Source organism: Helianthus annuus, chromosome 9 (genome assembly GCF_002127325.2).
Source record: "Helianthus annuus cultivar XRQ/B chromosome 9, HanXRQr2.0-SUNRISE, whole genome shotgun sequence".
NCBI classification, from domain to species: domain Eukaryota; kingdom Viridiplantae; phylum Streptophyta; class Magnoliopsida; order Asterales; family Asteraceae; genus Helianthus; species Helianthus annuus.
Genome location: NC_035441.2, coordinates 8,460,856 through 8,483,789, shown reverse-complemented (window position 1 = coordinate 8,483,789; position 22,934 = coordinate 8,460,856). Strand labels below are relative to the sequence as shown.

Below are 22,934 nucleotides of genomic sequence, written 5' to 3'. Positions count from 1 at the left end.
CGATAAATATACACGGATTGAGCGAATATGATGTTATTAAACAAAAAACCTCTTAATTCAATTAAAATCATTTTCTCGTTTCCAACTTTCGTTTGTACAGGCAACATGGAGATGAGTTTCATTGATCGAAGTAGGAGATTATTAACTAAGACAACTTAGCTTTAAATGAAATGGTTTTGTGTTTACATGCTTAGCAACACTATAATCTTGTTCATAGTACATTGAAGATAATCACATTATTTAGAGGTAAAGTGATGTAGATATGTGACATTCTTATGTTTTAGAGTTAAATGTCATTTTAGTCTCTGTGTTTTGGGTTATTTTGACAGTTTAGTCTAAATGTTTCATTTTTCATCTGTGGGTCCAAAAAGATTTCACCGTTGCCACTTTAGTCTACTGGGTTAACGTCATCCATTTTTTCTGTTAACGATAAGGACAATTCAGTCATTTTATATGTAATTCTATTAACTAGAAGGACAATTCGACCATATAAAATGACCGAATTGCTCTTCTCGTTAACAGAAAAAATGGATGAAGTTAACCAAGTGGACTAAAATGACAACGATGAAACCTTTTTGGACCTACAGGCGAAAAATGAAACATTTGGACTAAATTGCCAAAATAACGCAAACCGCATGGACTAAAATGACACTTAACTCTAAAGTTTATTAACACAAGAAACTCAATTATGTAAATTTAACTAAAGTTTATTAACAAAAGAAACTTAATTATGTAAATTTAACTAAAAAATAGAATCCACCAAGGCTATTTTAGTAATTCAACCAGCCGTCCTATGTAAACTATCCCGCCAATACAATAATACTCCATTCATTTCCGTCTCATTCTTTGTACTCCTCATTAACCATATTTCAAACCTCAACCACCATCAACCACCATTAACCACCATGTCCACCACCACAATCCTCCACCACACCACCACCTTCCTCCACCAAACCCTCTCTCAACCCGACCACCGCCACCGCATCTTCACCCTCCTCCTCACCACCCTCTCTCCACCTCTCCACCCCATAATCACACACTTAAATCTCGCTCAACAAACACTCGAAAACGCCATCACCACCACCAACTCATCCCTCAAATCCTCCTCCCTTCGCTTATCCGAAACACTCTTACTTTCACACCCGAAAAACCCAGTCACATCCTTCCTCTTGTCCCTCATTTACACTCTTTGTGACAAACATGTGGAAGCCTGCGTTTCTCTTCTTGAACTGTTTGAAACTCACCCGTCGATTGCGCGAACAGAAGTCGCACCCCAGGTGTTCGAGGAAATGTTTTTGGTGCATTTTGTGCCGGTGCTTGAGTGGTACAATGAGAAAAGGTTAAGGATTGTGTCGTCCTTGAGTTCGAATGATAACGATGATGATAATGATGAGAGTGAGGAGAATTCGGTTGTGGTGGATTCGGGTGTGTCGTGTGTGAATTTGTTGTCGAAAATGAATGGTGATCAGGCTTTGGAGTTGAAGGAGTTGGAGAGGGATTATGAGGAGGTGCTTGATGAGAATTGTAGGGTTTTTGTTGAGTATTTTAAGGAGGTGTTGGAGAATAAAGATGGCGATCGAGTGATTGATCCGCCGGATGTTGTGCTTGAAGCGGTTCGTAAGGGCGGTAATGATGAGTATAGCCGAGATGGGAAGAGCTTGTCTGCTGAATTCGGATCCGAAAATGGACGGTATAATGTAATGTTCGTTTTCTAGTTTATACATTATTTGATCTTCATGTTCTACATAGTTTGAAAATGAGTTAAGAGCCTCTATATGGTAATTCGGGCTCAAAAACAAATATAACAAGTCGAGTTTCAGTTAATGCTCATTGGTATATTTTTGCTAGAGGTGGCAAAGTGGTCGGGTCAAATGGTTCAGGCAATGGTTTCTTGTAAAATGGGTAGTCAGTGTTACATACCAAACGAGAGAACTCAACCCAAAAAGCTAGTCTGATGGGTGAGAGAGCTCATTTGGTATATAAACCCTAGATCAGTTGCCCATACAACCGATGTGGGACAAGTACCTTGCAATGGTATTAGTCCATAACAATCGACCCTCCTTAAGGGCCAACGTCCTTGTTGGTCACGGCTGGCTCTTTCCAGGCCACCACTCCGTGGGCCACCACTCCATGGGCCACCACTCCGAGCCTCGTTGGTCACGGCTGGCTCTCTCCAGGCCACCACTTCATGGGCCACCACTCCGAGTTCTGGCTCTGATACCAATGTTACATATCAAACGAGAAAACTCAACCCAAAAAATTAGTCTGGTGGGTGAGAGAACCCATTTGGTATATAAACCCTACATCAGTTGCCCATACAACCGATGTGGGACAAGTCTCATACCTTGCAATGGTATTAGTCCATAACAGTTACATGGGTCATTACGTTGATCCGACACTATTTTTTTCTATCATTTAGCTTTATTAACTATGATTACATAAACTTAGAATTTATTTTTTTAAATCAAAGAGAATACGCTTTGCACAGCTTTTGACCCGTTTGACGCATTTGATCCATTGGCGAATAAACATGACCCGGACTGACCCGTTGCAAAGTAAGTGGGTTGAAATCGACCCGTTTTAATCTAGATGGGTCGAAATTGATCCACTTTATTTTCTTGTGTCCCCCACATTTGAATTAGTCAATTTCTTTGAGTATACACCTTTGATTGGGTCAGATATTAGATATATATTAGAACCAATCTACTTGAAAGTGAAACTTGAAGGCCTAATTTGACAGTATGCATGTGTTTTTGTTGATTTTAGTGAGGAAAAAGTCATCTAGAATCTGTATAACTAATATAGTAATATATAACAGAAATTTGACCATTTGACTTGTTTACTCTTCAGCCAAATTATTTATTTTTTACCCATTTGACCCTTTAACAATTAAATGTAACACAAATTAACCCATTTTCACATAAATTGGCTGAACTTAGGGGTATTCAGAAAGCTTGTAGCTCGAAACTCGCTCGAGAATAGCTCGTTTAGTTTTCGAGCCAAGCGGAGTCAGCTCGTTTTGTAACCGAACAAAGCTCGTCTCTGTGGCTCGACTCGATGGCTCGTATGTATGTGTGTGTATATACATATATACTAATTTAGAAATGTGTGTTAATTTTTTTTTTAAATTTTTTATGTTATCTATATTTGTAAAATAATTAATAAAAATAAAAATTAAATTAACGAGTGAGCCTGATTAGGTTCAAGGTCAAGCTAGGCCGAAGTTTTTACGAGCAAAGCTCGAGCTCGACTTTTCAGCTCGAAAAAATAAACGAGCCAAGCTGGCTCCTTTAAGTTCGAGTCTGCTCGATTACAGCCCGAGTTGAAATTTGCCCCTCTACTTGCTAAAATAAAAGATTCAGATTTTTTGCTTAATGAGTCTGCATCATGCATATATATGCATGTGAATTAAGAAACTATATATCATGGGTCTTCAAATTCTTTAAAATATTAGTTATTTCCATGATTATACCTATTAAATAAACAAATGTAAATATTTCTGTTTTCAACTTCCAATTTGACAAAGTCAAGCTACATTATTAACTATGATCCATGACTAAATCCAGTGTTTCTGTTATCTTATGCAGCCAATATGGACTGATCATAAAGGAGAAAAATCTATTGGTATCCAAATCAAAAAGACCAAAGATCTCTCAAGGTTTCCGTCTTTCTTCCCGGAAAGAGTCTCTCCAAGGGTTTTGACCAACGAAAGATCATCTTCAAGATCAATAAAACCGTCACCGAATAATAAAGATTCTGAATCAGAACCCGAAGATAATTTTCGCTCCATGTCTTCCTTCGAATCAGATGCAGAGTTAGAGGTAATAATTTAGAGGTGGCAAAATGGCCATGTTGGGCACATTGTGTCACATGCCAAAACGGGTCGGTCAAAATGACGAAAACGACTAATTTTGGTTTGGCCATAACGTTTGGTTTTGGTCGGTCGGGTTGGGTTGGGTAACATGTCAAATGGGCTCTGGTTAAAATGTGTGTGTTGGCTAAGATGGGATATTTTTGGCCCGGGAAAAACGTTTGGCAACATGCCAAAAATGGGTTCGGGTCAAAATGCGTCTTGGATCAATATGGGTAACTTTTTTGTCCCGGGTGAACTTAGTACACATGTACTCATTTATGTTTAAGCTATATATTTTTTTTTCTTTACCCGTTAGAGATAAAACATAACCTGAATCAACCCATTTATAAGCAGAGATGCTAATTTAAAGGTGGCAAAATCAGCTGGTTTGGTTAGGTTGGGTTCGGGTTATATTGTTTACGGGTCAAAATCGTACGGAAGGCCAGGTTGACCCAAAACATCTTTTGTACAAAAGTTTTAAAATAGTTACCGTTTATAATATATAATAAAAGTGATATATTATTACATTAAGAAGCTACTTTTTCAATAAAACAATTTCATGAATCAGTGGCGGACCCAAAAATCATGATTATCATGATTTTTATGCATTAAAACTACATTTTGGGTGACTTTTAACCGGTGGACCAATTTGCCTTGTTTCTATCTGAGTTTATTTTTTATTTTATTTTATTTTACACTTTGACCCGTTAGAGAATAACTTAACCATAACCAAAACTAACCCGTTAGTAAGTAAATGGGTCGAATAGCCACATCTATACTAACTGATACAAACAATAAAGAAGAAAGAATATTCTCCTTTGTTTGACTGATTTTTCTAAGCAACATTTTATGTTCAACCATGAAAGCTGTCTTGTCTGTCTTTACAAGGAAAAAATCGTTGAAATAACGTCACTGGACACAAAGAAAACACTATCCCAGAAACAGAAACAGAAGCAGAAGCAGCCAATCATAATAGAATCAAGGTAAGAACTTACACAGGCATGTAAACGAACTGAATGTTCATGAACTGTTCGTGAACTTGTTCAACGGGAAGTTGGTTTATGTTCATTTATTTAGTAAACGAATGAACATGAAAACAATTTTTTGTTCATTACACGTTTTGTTCGTTCATTTATGTTCATGAACGTCCATTTATGTTCGTTTATTTACATATGTTTATGTTCGTTTCAATTGAAGTACATAAGTACTTTTATTTATATGGATATTAAACATAAAAAGAACTTTCGAACTACTTATTAGAGTATATAGATATAGATAAGTTAGTTGAGTCGGTTAGATTGACATCTAGTATGTGGTAGTTTGTTACACTGACTCTGTTAGCTTGTATCATTTCACATATTCGGATGATATGAGATTGAGTTCATACCTTTCGTTACTACTTATATAAATCTAACTAATTGGTAATTGGACTTTCTAGTAATAAAAATGAGTTTTGCAATGGAATTTATCGTAATTAATCAGTAATTTATATAAAAATTACTTTATGTTCGTTTATGTTTAGTCAATTATGTTCATTTGTGTTGTTTATTGTTAGCTTAATTATGTTCGTTTGTTTACGTTCGTGAACTGTTTGTTTAGGTTTTAAACGAATGAACATGAACGAAGATGAACATGCCCATTTTCTTAATAAAAAACATGAACAAAAATATGCGTTCGATTATGTGTTCGTGTTTGTGTTTGTATTCAGTCAAAGTTAAATGAACGATTACATTTACCAAAATCTTGATTAATCCTTTCCTTATTTTCTTTTAAAACCAGTTCTTTTGATCCTTTCATGGGAGACTACGATAACCCGATGAACGAAGGAAAGCATACGCCCCCTAAAGATTTCGTTTGTCCAATAACAACACACATATTTAGTGACCCGGTTACTTTAGAAACGGGCCAAACTTACGAACGTAAAGCCATTCAACAATGGTTAGAAAGAGGAAACTCGACTTGCCCGATTACTCGACAAAAGCTTCACAGCACTCAACTTCCTAAAACAAATTATATCCTTAAACATCTCATTGCCAGCTGGCAAGAATTGAATCCTACCAATTCAAATCAAGAAAACGACCCGTTAGAGTTAGACACCCCTCCGTTGACTTTGACTTTGACTTTGACTTCACCAGATGATGGAACAGTTGGAACAGCTAATGAACTAAGGGTTGCTATTACTAAACTTTGTACTTCTGAGGTGTTAAAAGAAGCGGAAACCGCGGTTTTCACTATAGAAAAATTTTGGCAAGATGTAACAGATTCGGGTCTTGTAGGTGAAGTTCAAAATATGCTTTCGCAACCACCCGTTATAAACGGTTTTATGGAGATTCTTTTTAGTTCGATAAACACCCGAGTTTTGATTTCGACGGTTTTTCTGCTTTGTGAACTCGGGTCGAGAAATGAGGACGTGATCTTGACGTTAACACGAGTCGATTCGGATGTCGAATGTGTGATTGCACTTTTTCAAAAAGGGTTGTTTGAAGCTGTTGTTTTGATTTATTTGTTGAAACCGTCTATTGCAATGCTTGTTCAAGTGGAGTTGGTGGATTCGCTTTTGAGTGTTGTGAACAAGAACGAAAACGAGTTTTTTAAAATGTGTGTGAAACCGAAAACTGCTGCGGTTTTGTTGTTGGGACAGATTGTCTCAAGTGGTGATGATGGTGCTGTTTTTGAAGTTGTTAGAAGGGTGATCTCCGGGAAGGTATGTTTCTTTACTTGTTTTTCGTTTGCTTAAATGTTATGTATTATGGGATGAGTAAAATGTCATTGTTTTTTTCCCGAGGTTTGACCAGTTTTACGACTTTCGTCCAAAAGTTTGATTTTCAGCATCTGGATTCAAAAGGTTTGAAACCTTGCCATTTTCATCCGGCTATCTTTTTCTTCGTTAAGTCAGGGGTATTTCTGTCTTTTTTGTTAACTTAAAGGGCAATTAAGTCTTTTTCACTCTATATGTACAAGAGTTTAGCATAATGCAAAATGTAACCTAGCTAAATTGAAAAAAAAAAACCTGAATTGCCCTTTAACTTAAGAAAACAAATAAAAATACCCCTGACTTAACGAAAGAAATTGGATGAAGTTAACGGGCCAGATGAAAACGGCAAGATTTCAAACCTTTTCTGAATCCAGATGCGAAAAAACAAATCTTTAGACGAAAGTCGCAAAACTGGTTAAATCTCGGGCGAAAATAGCACTTTAGGGATTTTATACGCATAGTCCACCCAAGTGAAAACTTTTGAATACTTGGGTGACCTATCTATACATTATCTTTTTTTTTAGGGTAAATTACTTTTTGAGTCCCTATGTTTTAGTGGTTTTAACCACTTGAATCCAAAATAAAAAAGTTTAACGGCCTGAGCCCCTAACCGCTCCTTTTATAACATTTTGAGTCCAATTTTTAACACTCGTCATTTTGATTTTGGACTCAAGTGGTTAAAACCACTAAAACACAGGGACTCAAAACGTTATAAAATGAGCGGTTAGGGACTCAGAGCGTTAAACTTTTTGATTTTGTACTCAAGTGGTTAAAACCACTAAAACACAGGGACTCAAAACGTTATAAAATGAGCGGTTAGGGACTCAGAGCGTTAAACTTTTTGATTTTGTACTCAAGTGGTTAAAACAACTAAAACACAGGACTCAGAAAGTAATTTACTCTTTTTTTTTTAATATTTCAAACAACATATACTCACACACATGTTTGTTTTGGGAAGGTAATTGAATGTATTATCAGTAGTTTGGAATCTGAGTGGACTGAAGAACGATTCACAGCCGTTCGTTTATTGTCGAAATGTATACAAGAAGATGGAAAATGTAGGAATATAATTGCTGATAAGGCTGAACTTGCACCAGTTTTAGAGATTCTTGTTGGAGCGAATGATGAAGATCGGTTTGAAATCGTCCAGTTTCTTTCTGAGTTGGTTAAATTAAATAGGTATTTAATTTTCCATCCGTGCTCTAATTAGCATGGTTGTAAAAGTCCCGCCTAGGCTCCGAGTACTCCCCGAGTACTCGCTACAAGGTAGGCTGCCGAGGCCCGAGTACCGTTCACCTAGGCCCATTACTCCCCGAGTAATCTCCGCCTAGGCCGAGTACCTCCCGAGTACTCCCGAATCCGACTAGGGAGCGCCTAACGACTTTTCCAACCATGCTAATTAGAGATGACAATTTCAACTTGTTTACGTATTAATGAGCCAAACTGGTAAATTAGAAAAATAGCTATGAAGGTAACCGGTCGAAAGTTGCCCAAACTGTGCTTTTAATACATAAGGAACATTATTTATAGAAAAGAACATTTTTAATCATACTGGGCATACTAATTGTTTATAAAAAAGAACATTAAAAGATTTTGCGTCAACCATACGAAAACTATGTGGTTTGACGCAAATCCATATTGACCCGTTACCTGACACGTTACTTAGAAACATATATCTGTGATTATTTATGGCATGTTGTTTATGTGTGTTACTATAGGAGAACATTCAACAATCAAATTTTGCATATCATAAAGGATGAAGGGACTTTTAGTACAATGCATACACTCCTTGCATATCTACAAACTGCTGAAACTGAACAATTGCCAGTTGTCGCTGGTCTCCTTCTCCAACTAGACCTTCTGGTTCGACTCTCTCTCTCTCTCTCTCTCTCTCTATATATATATATATATATATATATATATATGTATATATATATAGGGGAGGTTTAAATGAGAACGCTAAATATTGTGAGAACCGGGAGAACAAATAAAAAAACCATGAGAACTTGGTCAAAAACAATTCAAATTCAAAATTTTATTCTACACTTATCATTATTATTCGAATACAACGTTAGAAATTCAATTTACACGTTTAAATTTACGTGAATTCGTAAATAAAGAAAATTTACACATGTGTAAGTTTGCCATTTACACATGTGTAAATCTGTTATATTTACACATGTGTAAAAAATCTAAAAAGAGTGATTTTGAAAGGAGAAATGAATTATTTGATGTTATAAATTCTTGTTTTGATGATGTATCTTAATTACAATGAGGCTTGTATTAAAAAAATAGGTTTTGATTGCTTTTTTCATTCGTTCTCACGGTTCTCGCAATATTTAGCGTTCTCAAGATAACCCTCCCATATATATATATATATATATATATATATATATATATATATATATATATATATATTGAAAGTGTAAGATACAATCTTCCTTAACGTACGATATGAAATTATGCACGTTATAAAACTCAAAAGCCTAATCACGCATGCTAAAAAATCATAACCATGCATGATTATGTTTTTTCAACATACCTGATTTATGGTTTTTCAACATGCGTGATTATGGTTTTCAACATGCGTGATTAGGGTTTTGAGTTTTATAATGTGGGTAATTTCATATCATACGTATCATACGTTAAGGAATATTGTATGTTAACCTCCCTGTATATATATTATGTATATATGTGTGCACACACGAACTCACATATGTCTGCGTTATAGAAGTAATTCGATTTAAATTAGAGGTGGCAAAATGGGTGGATTATATCAAAAGGTTAACATTTTTATGGGTTTTATGGTTACGGTTAACAACCAATCTTCATATACATTTTTAAGTGGTTAGTTCTTAAATGCTAATATAGTTATATATTATGTGTGTCATGATAAATAACTAATTCTTAGATGTTCTTAGTGGTTGGTTGTTTATGATAGAAAAAAAAAAAAAAACAACTAATGTGTAAAACATGATTACATAAGTTGTATTTTTTCAATAATTTTTCAAATTGTTTAAATAAAGTAATTTAGAAGGTTTTATGCATAAAATATACACTTTTCGCATATTCCTCCCATTCAACCGCAACTCCACTTTTACACGTAATATTTCTTGCAGGCAGAACCAAGAAAGATGAGTATATATAGAGAAGAAGCTATCGATACTCTTATATCATGTCTTAAAAATTCAGACTCCCCGTCAGCTCAAATTGCAGCTGCTGAGACAATTTTAGCCCTCCAAGGGCGATTTTCGTCTTTTGGGAAGCCGCTTATACGTGCGTATCTTCTTAAAAATGTAGGACTCGATAAAAGTTATCGTTCTACGATGAGAAAAGAACAACTTTCAGCCATTTCTGGAGAAATACAAGAAACTATGGTCAGTATTTCAAAGAAAACTTTCTTATATATCGATCTCGTAATATCATATTCATCGTTTTAAAACATTGATTTGATTCATATCAGATTCATCCATTGCATAGTAAATGTTACTTGTAACAATCTTAAATAAACAAATAGGAGAAAATGTTAGTATGCTGAATCATCTCAGCATATGATGTTCTCTTTATTTATTTAGTGGAGTAAATTATGTTTTTGGCCCCTTTGGTTATATCACTTTTACTATATTAGCCCAAAATAAGAATTTTTAACATATCTGCCCCCATGGTCTCTATAACTAACCATTTTGGCCCCTAAGTCTAGAGATCATGGGGGGCAAAATGGTTAGTTATAGAGACCATGGGGGCCAAAATGGTTAGTTATTGATGTAGTGCGTTAAGCGATAACAAAGAACAAACACGTTGATTAAAGAATCACGGTGTAGGTCTTTTCCCAACCCCAAAATTCAACCCAAAGGGCACGGAATTTGAAGTGAAAATTCAGTAGTTTCAAAATTCAATTCTGATTGTTCAAGTTACTAGAGGGACATATAAATAAGAACAGAAATACGAAATGGGCCTAAAAAAGATAACGGGCCAAACACAAGCCCAAAAACAAAATGCCCAAAATACTTAAAAAAACATAAAAATGCAAATAACTAATGGAAATAAGCGTTTTTTGGCCCGGACGATGACCCAAACCGCCATAGGCTGTTTGCAGCAAGATGGAGCTTGTTCTCACGTTCGTTTCGCCTGGTCGCACGCCCAAAATGGACCCCCGTAGCCCAAGTTAGAGCCATTTTAGTGAAGCCCCTTTTGTTACGCGATCTTGGGCCTCCAAATACAAAATGGCCCGCTCATCCACACTTGGGCCTGCATCAGTTATAGAGACCATGGGGCAGATATGTTAAAAATTCTTATTTTGGGCTAATATAGTAAAAGTGATATAACCACAGGGGCCAAAAACGTAATTTACTCTATTTAGTGAGACAAACTGTTATAAGTAACTAATTTTGTTATTGACCAAGAAATTAGTAAATAAGATATTTGTAGAATATGATAAAAATATGTTATTATGATATCCAGAAGAATAATTGTGTCCTTGTTTCAATGTTCATAGTCTTTTCCTCAAGTAAACATTATTGAGATTCATTTATATTGTGAAAATGGTTTGCGTCGTCCCAATCCGACCCGAACAAAATAAGGTCCATTTTGACTTGTTACCCAACCCGTTGGACCGACCCATCTATTGAATTCAGTCTTATATCGGATTCCATATTAACAGGAAGAAGAAAAGGCTGCTGAGGAATGGGAAAGAAAGACAGCATTTGTTTTAGTGAGCCACGAATTCGGTCTTATTTTCGAGGGATTATCAGACGGGCTAAAAAGTAATTACGCAGAAATATGTTGTGCATGTTTTGTGTGTGCAACATGGCTTGTACATATGCTCACACTTCTTCCTGATACTGGAATTAAAGGGGCTGCACGGATTTGTTTGCTTAATCGGTTTGTATCCATTTTTAAATCCGCAAAAGATACAGAAGATAAAGCTCTTTCTATGCTTGCTCTTAGAAGTTTCATCCATGATCCTGGTTAGTATATATCTATTGTTGGCTGGTAACCGGTCAAAATGGTTAATAATAATAATAAACAGAGTTAATTACTGTTTTCGTCCCTATGGTTTGTCAAAAATCACTATTTCAGTCCATTACTTTAAAAATTGCGATTTCAGTCCCTGTGGTTTCACTTTCATAACCATTTCAGTCCACCTTGTAACCTCTCTGTACTAACAGAATAAATGGATTGAAATGGTTACGAAAGTGAAACAACGGGGACTAAAATGGTCACGAAAGTGAAACTATAGGGACTGAAATCGCAATTTTTAAACTAATGGACTGAAATAGTGATTTTTGACAAACCACAGGGACGAAAACAGTAATTAACTCTAATAAAATTAGCTTACAAGGAAACCTATAATGCATAAAACCTACTAACTCAATAGATATTTGAAATGGTTACGAAAGTGAAACAACAGGGACTAAAATGGTTACGAAAGTGAAACCATAGGGACTGAAATCGCAATTTTTAAACTAATGGACTGAAATAGTGATTTTTGACAAACCACAGGGACGAAAACAGTAATTAACTCTAATAAAAAATAGCTTACAAGGAAACCTATAATGCATAAAACCTACTAACTCAATAGATATTTGAGGTGACTAGTCATATATAGGATGGATGGTCTTGTGGTTAATCAAAATTTTGAATTTGGTCCCTAGTTTTTCAAAAGTAATTGATTTTTATTTATTTACTATTAAACGGATATGTATGATTCTTTTACTCTTTTTAAAAGCTATTAACGGTGTCTTGAATTCTAAAGGACAAATATAAACTTTGAGTAAAATGCCATTTTCGCCCCTAAGGTTTGACCATTTTTGCAACGTTCGTCCCTGAGGTGCCATTTGCATCTAAAAAATTTGAAATCTTGTCATTTTCATCGCTAGGGCCAAATTTCGAGAGACGAAAGTCGCAATAATTTGCCAAACTCAAGGAAGAAAATGGCAATAAAACACAAACCTAAAGGACTCAAAGCACAAAAAATTCATTTTTGATGGAACAAGCAAAAATGACTAAACCTCAGGGGCAATTTTGGCATTTTGCTCTAAACTTTTGAACTTTTAAAAGGTTATATATGAAAGTGGTATGTCGTTATAAACTTTTGAACTTTTAAAAGGATATATATGAAAGTGGCATGTCATTATCTACAGGGGTGAAGTATAGAAGGGGCAGGGAGGGGCGTCCGACCCCCCGAACTTTTCGCTCAGTAGTGTTATATATGTTGTTTTCGTATAGAAATTTTTGGGTATATATGTTTTCGATCCCCGGTTCTATAGAAATTTTTGGGTATATACGTTTTTGACCCCCCCCCCCCCCCCGGTCATTCGGGTCAAGCTTCGCCACTGATTATCTATAAAACAATCACATTTTATAGATCTTACATTTACATCAAAATTTTGGTGGATTTCAGATGGGCTGAGGGATATAAGCCCTCACATGAAGGATATCTTAAAGGGTTTAAGAGAGTTCAAAAGGTCATCTACGGTGGCATTCGAAATGCTGAAAGTATTTTCAGAAGGAACTGAATCTAGTGCTGTGAGTTTATTATTTTATCGCAAAATCTAAACGCTAGAACTAAGTATATTGTCCGTTCTGGTTGTTATAACTCAACCCGAACATGGCCCGTTTACTTAATCATGTTAAGTTGAACCGTAAACCAGACACGATTAAGTATTAACCCGATTATTTAAACAGGTTAAACGGGTTAGTTAACCGGTTGGTTAGTACAATTTATAATGTTTCATATCAAATTTAGTATGGCTGACCCATTTATTAAAAGACGGGCTGCAAACGAACCGAAAGAACACGAACAAGGCCTTGTTCGTTTTCGTTTGTTAAGGAAATTTATGTGTTCATGTGTTGTTCATGAACATTTACCGAACAAGATTTTCTGTTAGTGTTCGTTCATTAAGGAAATGAACGCGTTCGTGTTCGTTCATAACGAACGCAAATTAACGTTCATGAAAACAAACGGACACAACACAAAGAAACATATATTAAATTTTAATAAAAAAAGAGTAAATTACAAAAATCGTCCTTTATGTATGTTACTTATTGCAAACTTGTCCTTTGTCTTCAATAATTACAGAAAACGTACTCGATGTTTGCAAACCCTTGCAAGTTATGTCCTTTAGCCCTAACTCAGCTAATTTTTTGTGGTTAAATATGACCAAATGGACCCCACATGAGGGTATTTTGGTCATTTACTCTTATGTGGGGTCCATTTAGTCAGATTTAACCGCAAAAATACCCTCATGTGGGGTCTATTTGGTCAGATTTAACCATAAAAATTAACTGAGTTAGGGCTAAAGGACATAACTTGCAAGAGTTTGCAAATATCAAGTACGTTTTTTGTATTTATTGAAGACAAAGGATACAGTTTGCAATAAGTGACATACATGAAGGACGATTTTTGTAATTTACTCTAAAAAAATATAAAAATTAAAACCCCAATGAAATATCGAACCCAAATAAACATAAACGAACACGTTACTGAACGTCACGAACATAAACGAATGAACACAACCTCTGTTCATGTTCGTTCATTTTACTAAACGGGCGAAATTTCTTGTTCATGTTAGTTCATTTATTAAACGAACAAACACAAACGAACTTCTCGCCAAACAGTTCAAGAACTATTCGTTGAATGTTTAGTTCATTTGCAAATCTAAGTCTAAAACGGTTAGCAGTGTCGACCATTGTATCCCCAACCGAACCCGTTTATTTCATGTCGCGTTTTCATGGCATTTTGAGAATTGCAGCCCCTGCTGCTAATGACTGTTTTTTGTTGGTATCAGGATCTATGGAGTCATAAAGAACTAGCACAACAAGATTGCAGCATAAATGGAGAAGTTTCATCGATTGTATGTTTTAAAGACAAGATTTTTACAGGTCATTCAGATGGTATGATAAAGGTACTTCCTTTACCCTTTCTAGATCCTACCTATAATACATAGAATGATAATATGATATAGTCACCTATATCATCTAAGGTAGAGGATCCTGTACATTAATTCAGAAGTGTATTATAACACTATATATAACACTATATAACACCATATAAACACCGTATAACACTATGTAACACCATATAACACCATATAACACTATCTAACACTATATAACACTATATAACAATATATAACAATATATAACACTATACATCTATCATAGACATGCTATCAGACAAACTATAGTGTTATATTTGTTATATAGTGTTATATAGTGTTACATAGTGTTATATGGTGTTATGTGGTGTTACATATTGTTATACGGTGTTTATAGGGTGTTATATAGTGTTATATATAGTGTTATAATACACTTCTCACACTTCTGGATTAATGTACAGGATCCTCTACCTAGTCACCTATATCATCTAATTCAATAACTTCGACTATTATTTTAACACACCCGACCGGCTTACGATTATGGGTCTGAAATGTATATTTTCTTAACTGAAATTATGTAGGTTTGGACCGGTAAAGGCAGTGTTCTTCATCTACTTCAAGAAATCAGAGAACACTCAAAGACAGTTACCAGTTTGACTGTTTTGCAATCCGGGGATACACTTTATAGCGGTTCGCATGATAAAACTGTTCGGGTAAAAGACAATTTATTCGTTAGCATAATATTCTTATTGGCCTGCAACAATCTCAACTAACGAAATGTTTTGTGACACTCCCAACTTTTAATCTATTTTCTCTCAACGAGTTTTTCCTAACTGAGGTCTAACCCCGTTAGTTTTTGCTGACATGGACTGCTTATGTGGCAAAGTTTTGACGACATGGATTGCTTATGTAGCAAAAAGTCAAAACTTTTGATGAATGTCAGCAAAAACTAACTGGTTAACTTTTGGGGAATTGGCCTGTAATAATCCCACCTACACCTTATTGGCCATTAATAATCTCACCTCAGAATATTCCCCTCACCAGTCCCACCCTCACCAGTCCCCTGTTAAAAAAACAAAACGGAGTTAAGTTTTTTCCAAATTACAAACAGATTTTTTAAGGCTTTTGATCAGAACGATGATACGAGTCCATTGATGTAAAACTTACTTCGAAATGGTGCTCCAAGTGACTTGATTTTGGTTAATTGGAAATTTAAACACCCGAATTGAAGCGTTGTTTTCATTGTTTGGAGCACCGTTTCGAGGCAAGTTTTACATCAATGGACTCGATCGTCGTTCTAATCAAAAGCCCTAAAAAATCTGTTTGTAATTTGAAAAAAAAAGCTTAACTCCGTCAAGTTTTTTTTAACGGGGGACCATTGTAGGAAAAATAGGTGAAAGGTGGGACTGGTGAGAGGGAATATTCTGAGCTAGTATGGGATCATTGAAGGAAAATATGTTAAAAGGTGGGACTGTCATGGAACATTTCGTTAGATAGGACTGTTGCCGGCCAATAAGTTATAGTTGAGATTATTTAAATCCAACTTTCCAATTTTTTTAATAATTTAAAGCTTAATCCTGATTTTTTTTTTATTCCACAATCAACTAGGGTTGGTCTGTTAACAAGGAAATGATCCAATGTGAACAAGTGTATGATGTCAAAGATCATGTTAACAATCTGCTAGTTGCAAACAGCATCTCATGTTTTATCCCTCAAGGTGCTGGAATCAAGGTATGTTTTTAACTTTGGCAAATTGGAAATAAATAATCCCACCTAACTCAATTTGGCTGATAATAATCCCAAGCCAGTTATTGGCCGATAATAATCCGAACTGGGCAATTTTTTTATAAAATAGTCCGCCATCAAAATAGCTTAACGGAGTTAAGTTTTTTTTTTTTTTTTCCGAATTACAAATCAATGTGTTAGGGCTTTTGATCAGAACGAGGATACGAGTCGAGTGATGTAAAACTTACCTCGAAATACTGTCCCAACCGACGAAAACGATGCTTCAATTCGGGTGTTTAAACTTCCAATTAACAAAAATCAAGCCATTTCGAGCACAATTTCGAGGTAAGTTTTACATCAATCGATTCGTATCCTCGTTCTGATCAAAAGCCCTAAAACATCGGTTTGTAATTCGGAAAAAAACTGAACTCCGTTAAACTATTTTAACGGCGGACTATTTTACAAAAAAATTGACCAGTTCGGATTATTATCGGCCAATAACTGACTTGAGATTATTATCGGCCAAATTAAGTTAGATGGGATTATTTATTTCCAATTCGCCTCTAACTTTTTATCTCGAAAATATGGTTTTTTTTTTCTATGAAGTAATTTCTAATTTAGTTACTTAAAGTATAAAGTAATATTGCTATTAGATTCATTCATGGAGTGGAACATCAAAGCTGCTTAATCCTAGTAAATATGTCAAGTGTTTGGCTCTTGTTCATGGAAGATTGTATTCGGGATGTCATGATAATAGCATTCAGGTGCATTTTATTGCGCTTTTCGTTGATTTGTTCCTTTTCCTTTAACTCATTTACAAACTTTAATAAGGTTATAATTTTTGAGTATTTAACGGATTTTTTATGGGTTTCGTTTTTATATCAACGCTCCACGCGAGTTATTTTTACCCTATGTAGCACGGGGACTCCATTTATGTGGCCGTACCCGTCTCGGGTACTTGTCGGGGACGGAAACACCATGGGTACTCGTCGGGGACGTTTCCTAAACGTTTCCAATGTCAGAGACGTATCTGGTAGAAGTATCCGGCCCGTTTCCATTTATTTTTAGGGTTTTTACCCTTTCAAATTCCACAACCGGCCATTAAATAAATAGACCTATCATATCCGGCTTCTCTAATCTCTAAACTCTCAAGTCTCATCATCTCTAATTCTCTATCCATTGCCGATCTCTCACTAGATGAACCGGAATTTGAACATGATTTGATTATTCATAATTAATTACCTTTGGAAGATGTATTTTTGGAATTTGTTTAATGTATTTTTATTTTTTTATATTTTTTATTGCCATACCCGTATCTTGGAATTTTGAGTTTTGCCGTTCCTCGTTCCCGTATCGTCCCCGTACCCCGATCCCGTACCCGTCCCAGTGCTACTTAGTTTTTACCTAAGTTTCATGTGAGTTTCCGTAATGTTGTTTTTAACCCGACTGGTTGCTTTAAATGTCTTTTTTAAAGTGTTTGGTTTTTTAAACCGGCCAGCGCTCATCTCTAGAAACACCACCGCGACATGTTTTTTATCTGCGTTTAAACCAACCCGCTGTGATGCGCGACTATCGTGTTTATCTTTATATACGTTTTGGTGTAAACTTTGTTCGAATAACTTGGCTTTCGTATACACTGACCTAACTTTTCCTTGACTTTTAAATATACCGTCGTGTCGTGGTTTTTTTATCAGCATGTTAGCGTTTTGATTTTTATTATCTACGTTTCGAACCCACCACGGAGCGCGGGTGGTAACCCACTAGTTTGAAATAAAACTCGACTCAAATTACAGGAGATCGATTTAGCAACAGGCACATTGAGTTCCATTCACAACGGGTCAAGAAAACTACTAGGAAAGTCAACCCCGGTTCATGCGTTGAAAGTTCATGATGGGCTTATATACTCAGCTAGCTCTTCTGTAGAAGGAACTGCATTAAAGGTATTAATTACCATGATTATGATTTTTTTTTTTTTTTGTTAAACTGATTATGTGCTTATTATGTTTTGATATAACAAAAGATAATTTGTGAGCCCATTTCAAGATTTGTCCTTTATCTTTATATCCATTTTCAGGCGTTGTCCTTTATGTTCAAAATTGACGAGTTTTGTCTTTTATGTTTTCATATCATACGCGTTTTGTCCTTTAGGCCTAACCCAGTTAGTTTTTTCAGTTAAATTTGGTCATGTGCTTTGCACATGAGGGCATTTTTGTCAATCCAAAGGTTGCAGAAGCTTTGAGCTGTAAATCTGCCGTTGAACTTACCTTTGAATTGACAAAAATGCCCTCATGTGCAAAACATATGACCAAATTTAACTGAAAAAACTAACTCGGTTAGGCCTAAAGGACAAAACGTGTATGATATGAAAACATAAAGGTTGCAGAAGCTTTGAGCTGTAAATCTGCCTTTGAATTGACAAAAATGCCCTCATGTGCAAAACATATGACCAAATTTAACTGAAAAACTAACTTGGTTAGGCCTAAAGGACAAAACGTGTATGATATGAAAACATAAAGGACAAAACTCGTCAATTTTGAACATAAAGGACAACGCCTGAAAATGGATATAAAGATAAAGGACAATCCTTGAAATTCACTCCTTGTTATTATTATCATTCTTTTGATCAATATCAATAGCTTCGCTCATCAAATCAATCTGATTTTTTTTGAAGATATGGAACGCTTCAAATCACACGTTAACCCACTCGGTATCGTTGGCAAGTGAAGTACGCGCAATGGTAATTAGCTCAGATATGATTTATATGGGTTGCAAAGGAGGGATTGTTGAAGTATGGTGTAAAAAGAAACTAAGTAGAAAAGAAGTACTACAAATTGGTACAAATAGTAAAGTTACTTGCATGGCTCTAGACACCAATGAAGATTATTTGGTGGTTGGAACCTCTGATGGCAGAGTTCAGGTAACAAACATACCAAACTAGCGAAAAAAGAAATGGGTCAAATGTGTCGGATGGGTCCTAAGTTGTCCAAAATGTATTTAATCGCATACAGGGGCGTAGCTTTCAAGGGGCCGCCAGGGGTCTGAACTTTTCGCTCAGTAGTGTTATGTATGTACGTTTCGTATATAAATTTATAGGTATATACATTTTCGACCCCCTGTTTTATAAAAAAAAAATTACTTATATAGAATTTTTAAATCCGGTGATCGCCACTGATCGCATACACCCTCATAGAAAAAAAAAAACTTTTCTTCAAAATTACTTATGATTTATTTAATAATGTGGTGTTGGTAATCATATACAACACATAATTATTTACACATAAATTTAAATAGTGTTTGTGGGTCCACGAGACCCAACCCGTTTCAGCCCGTGCTAAAGGCTAACCTTTTTCAGTTCAAACCCGCCCCTAACCCAAATTGTTTCATTGTTGAAACGAAAATCCCACTTGACCCGTGTTCTAATCTGTTTACTTAAAATTTGGATTAAATTATTAATAATGAAGTTTTTGTATATTACTTAAAAGCATAATTATTTATAAGCAATTTTAAAGGGCTCATTTTGCCATTTTGGACATTGCCTAACCGCCCATTTTGCCACCTCTACGTTTTATGTTAACCAATTTTTGGTTCATTTTATGGAACAAATCTTCATTTACTCTATTTTTGTTTGTTTTGTAGGCATGGGGAGTGAGTTAAAGATCATATTTGAGATTTTGGATGATAGGATGATAAATACAAAGACGTGTTTGATTGGTATTTTTATCGAAGGTTCAGAAATGAGCGTTTTTCTTTATTCAAAAAAAGTTAACTAATACATGTATAGTTCTAATTCTTTTTACCTTGTGCCGCAATCGGTCCAAGTGATGTAAAATATTCAGGATGACCTACAAGTTTTGCGTCTAAATATATTGTTTTGTATAGTGTTAGTATTGTATCGATAAACGGGTGGCAAAAGTGTCGCCTTTAGGTCTCTAGAAAAACATCACTGTGTTGCAATATATATTGTTGTGCTTGTGTTCATGATTCTTAGTAATTTTGTGTAGAAACTAACCCATAAAATGTGTTGCGGTGCACTTTAAGGATGCTAAAAGGTAGGTCATTTGTTATTATGATCAGCTCATCGATGTCGAGGACGACAAGAAAAAAAAGGGACAAAGGGGTTGTGGGATTGTGGATGAGGTGGGCCGTCGAAGGTTAATCGTCGGTAGAGTGTCGCCGGGAAGAGGATCCAGCCAACCATCTAACTCCGTTGTAATTTCGTTAGTTAAAGGATAACGCCTGAGATTTGGCTGAAACTTAAAGGACATGAAATGCAATTCAATTTTTAGTTAAAATGAAAAGACTTATATTACTCTCACATGCAAAGCACATATCTGGAGTTAACAAAAAATATTAATTGGATTAAGGCAGAAGAATACCGCCTGATAAGAAACAATAACATAAATATCATCCGCTGTAATTTCGTTAGTTAAAGAACATTACTCTAATTAAAATAAAGAAACGATAACTACCGTAACATGTGATCATGGAATGATGTTCAGAATATTGGCATAATGTACTAACTACAACTAAATGCATGCATGAGGAGATAGTTGGTGACTCGGTAAACATGAATGAACATTTTTAACCGAGTATTGCTACCGAACTGAACCGAATTGATACCGACCGAACAAAATCCGTATTTATTTTAGAGCTTTTTGGTTTTGGTGTTAGTCAGTTTGGTATCTTTTCAATATTTTTGCACAATCTGTATCAAACCGATATTGTACCGTCATAATCAGTACGATATCAGGTTTATGTATTACTCGTTTTCAGTATGGGTATTTTTCAGCACAGTACCGATTTCATCCCTACCTGGTAAAACTTTAGAGCTCAATCCAAGAATCTGTTAAGTTAGTGGATAATCCGCTTGGGTTGGGTTTTAACTGTTGGGCCAGCCTTCTAGGTCAAAGCGGGTATAACAAAAATCAAAATAACCCATTAGTCTTTCTTTTGGATTCTATAAAACATTTTAAAACTGCTAATATGTTTACAAAATTCCAAAATCAATAAAAAGTAAATTATTTAATCATCTTATTATTATTCTAATTATTAACCATACATTTGCAGTTATTTAACGTAGGATCGTGTTTCGACCCAAACGAGTCATTCAGAGGAGTTTTGATCAGATACAGGTGCGGAAAACAAGTATCTGATTTAGAAATAGCTAGTAAATCACTTTAAACACCTCTTTGTATTCATATATGACAGTTTACATCCAAATCTCAAACCGACAGCACTTCGGTATGAGTTACAAGGGACTGGTACCTGGTTTCGCTCCAATGACCCTTTATATAGGGTTGATGGTTTCGCTCCAAGGGCGTGTCCTTATGAGCGAAACCTCCAAGGTACACATAAGCGAAACTATCAAATGACAAATAAGCGAAACCCCTATGACCCTAAGAGCGAAACCTTCATCTAAAACACATACATTTTCCAGTTTTCTCGTAAAACGTGCCCTGATCTAACAATCTAAGACTAAGACTCGATACAAGACGAAGTCGACAGATGTAGTGCACCAACAAACTCCCCCTCAGATGTTGACGAGTCGATTATCGAGTCACGACAAAAACTGTGTCTTCATTTCTTCAGTCTTGATCAGTCTCTAGGCTTCTCTCTCTCTATATATATCTCTTTTTCTTTTAACATCTACAAACTTCTTCTCTTAGATGTTGACATCTTTTTAATTCCATCATCATCAACATGCACTCCCCCTCAAATGTTGACTCATCATGCATAAAACTCTACCACAAACATAAGTTTTATGATAAACATTTAAGTATATAAACATCATTTAAAACAATCACAAACAAGTATATCAAATTGTTTCTGATGAACCACTTACAACAATATTGTTTTTCTTATCAAAACAACATACTCTCCCAAACCATTTGTTCATCATGTTTAGCGCTTGAAACTTTGAAAATCAGCTTTTCAATATCAGTCGTCGAAAATCTTTTTGAATTTTTCAAAATTTAAGCTAAAACACACCCAAAATCTTTTTGGATTTTCTATAAAAAAATAAATGCAGAAATAAACTATATACAGATAATATTTTTGTGAGTTTGTGTAAGAGGATCATATCAGTTTTATGAGACATGTCACCAACACCGTTAAGCTGCATTACATTTTAAGTTCTAAACAATTTACCTAGATTGTCAGTATACTGATCCACTTAAATTTTCACACAAAGTTCAACTGATCCGAGATACGATATTAATGTTTTAGACACTTAAACTTATCCGTGTGTCCCACTACTTGAATATACTCCCGTATCCAGATCCCAATATTCAGTCTTACAGGTGAGTATACCACAGATGATATCTGTTTAGGGGTTATGTGCGAGGGCCGTGAGAGCTCAGGTCGATACTTCCGTATACGCAAAGAGATGACGGCTTCGACTTTTGGTGTGTCCCCTTTAGAGGATCTTTTATTACAACAGCAGCGGCTATCAATTTTATTATTTCATCAGCTTACTGAGGGCGATGCTATGTTTCAAGCATATGCAGAAAGCATTATCCGAGGACTAGGTCAGTACTTCCATACAGCAGAAGTCCCGGGATAATACCCCAGATATCACTGAGCATAAAGACCTAGTATCTCAGAATAAGGGACCTTTCAAACAAGATTTCAAGGGTTACCTATATATCCAAGCAATTTTGTTAACCCACAGAATAAGCAAATTTAATATTTTAAGTTTATATCTCGTCACAATCTACTAAAT

At 35.4% G+C, this 22,934-nt stretch overlaps 1 protein-coding gene across 1 annotated transcript; it reads left to right on the top strand.

Moving 5' to 3' along the window:
• The first annotated feature begins 905 nt into the window (after positions 1 to 905).
• Positions 906 to 20,092, top strand: LOC110875234 (putative E3 ubiquitin-protein ligase LIN-1). The gene is made up of 16 exons (XM_035976816.1): positions 906 to 1,697; positions 3,588 to 3,821; positions 4,742 to 4,836; positions 5,633 to 6,557; positions 7,567 to 7,787; positions 8,327 to 8,471; positions 9,728 to 9,985; positions 11,269 to 11,575; positions 13,012 to 13,136; positions 14,399 to 14,515; positions 15,070 to 15,201; positions 16,097 to 16,219; positions 16,867 to 16,977; positions 18,007 to 18,153; positions 18,885 to 19,130; positions 19,850 to 20,092. Exons 1-16 carry the CDS (start codon positions 906 to 908, stop codon positions 19,865 to 19,867), a joined length of 3,996 nt encoding a protein of 1,331 aa, XP_035832709.1. The 3' UTR covers positions 19,868 to 20,092.
• The last annotated feature ends 2,842 nt before the right edge of the window (positions 20,093 to 22,934 follow it).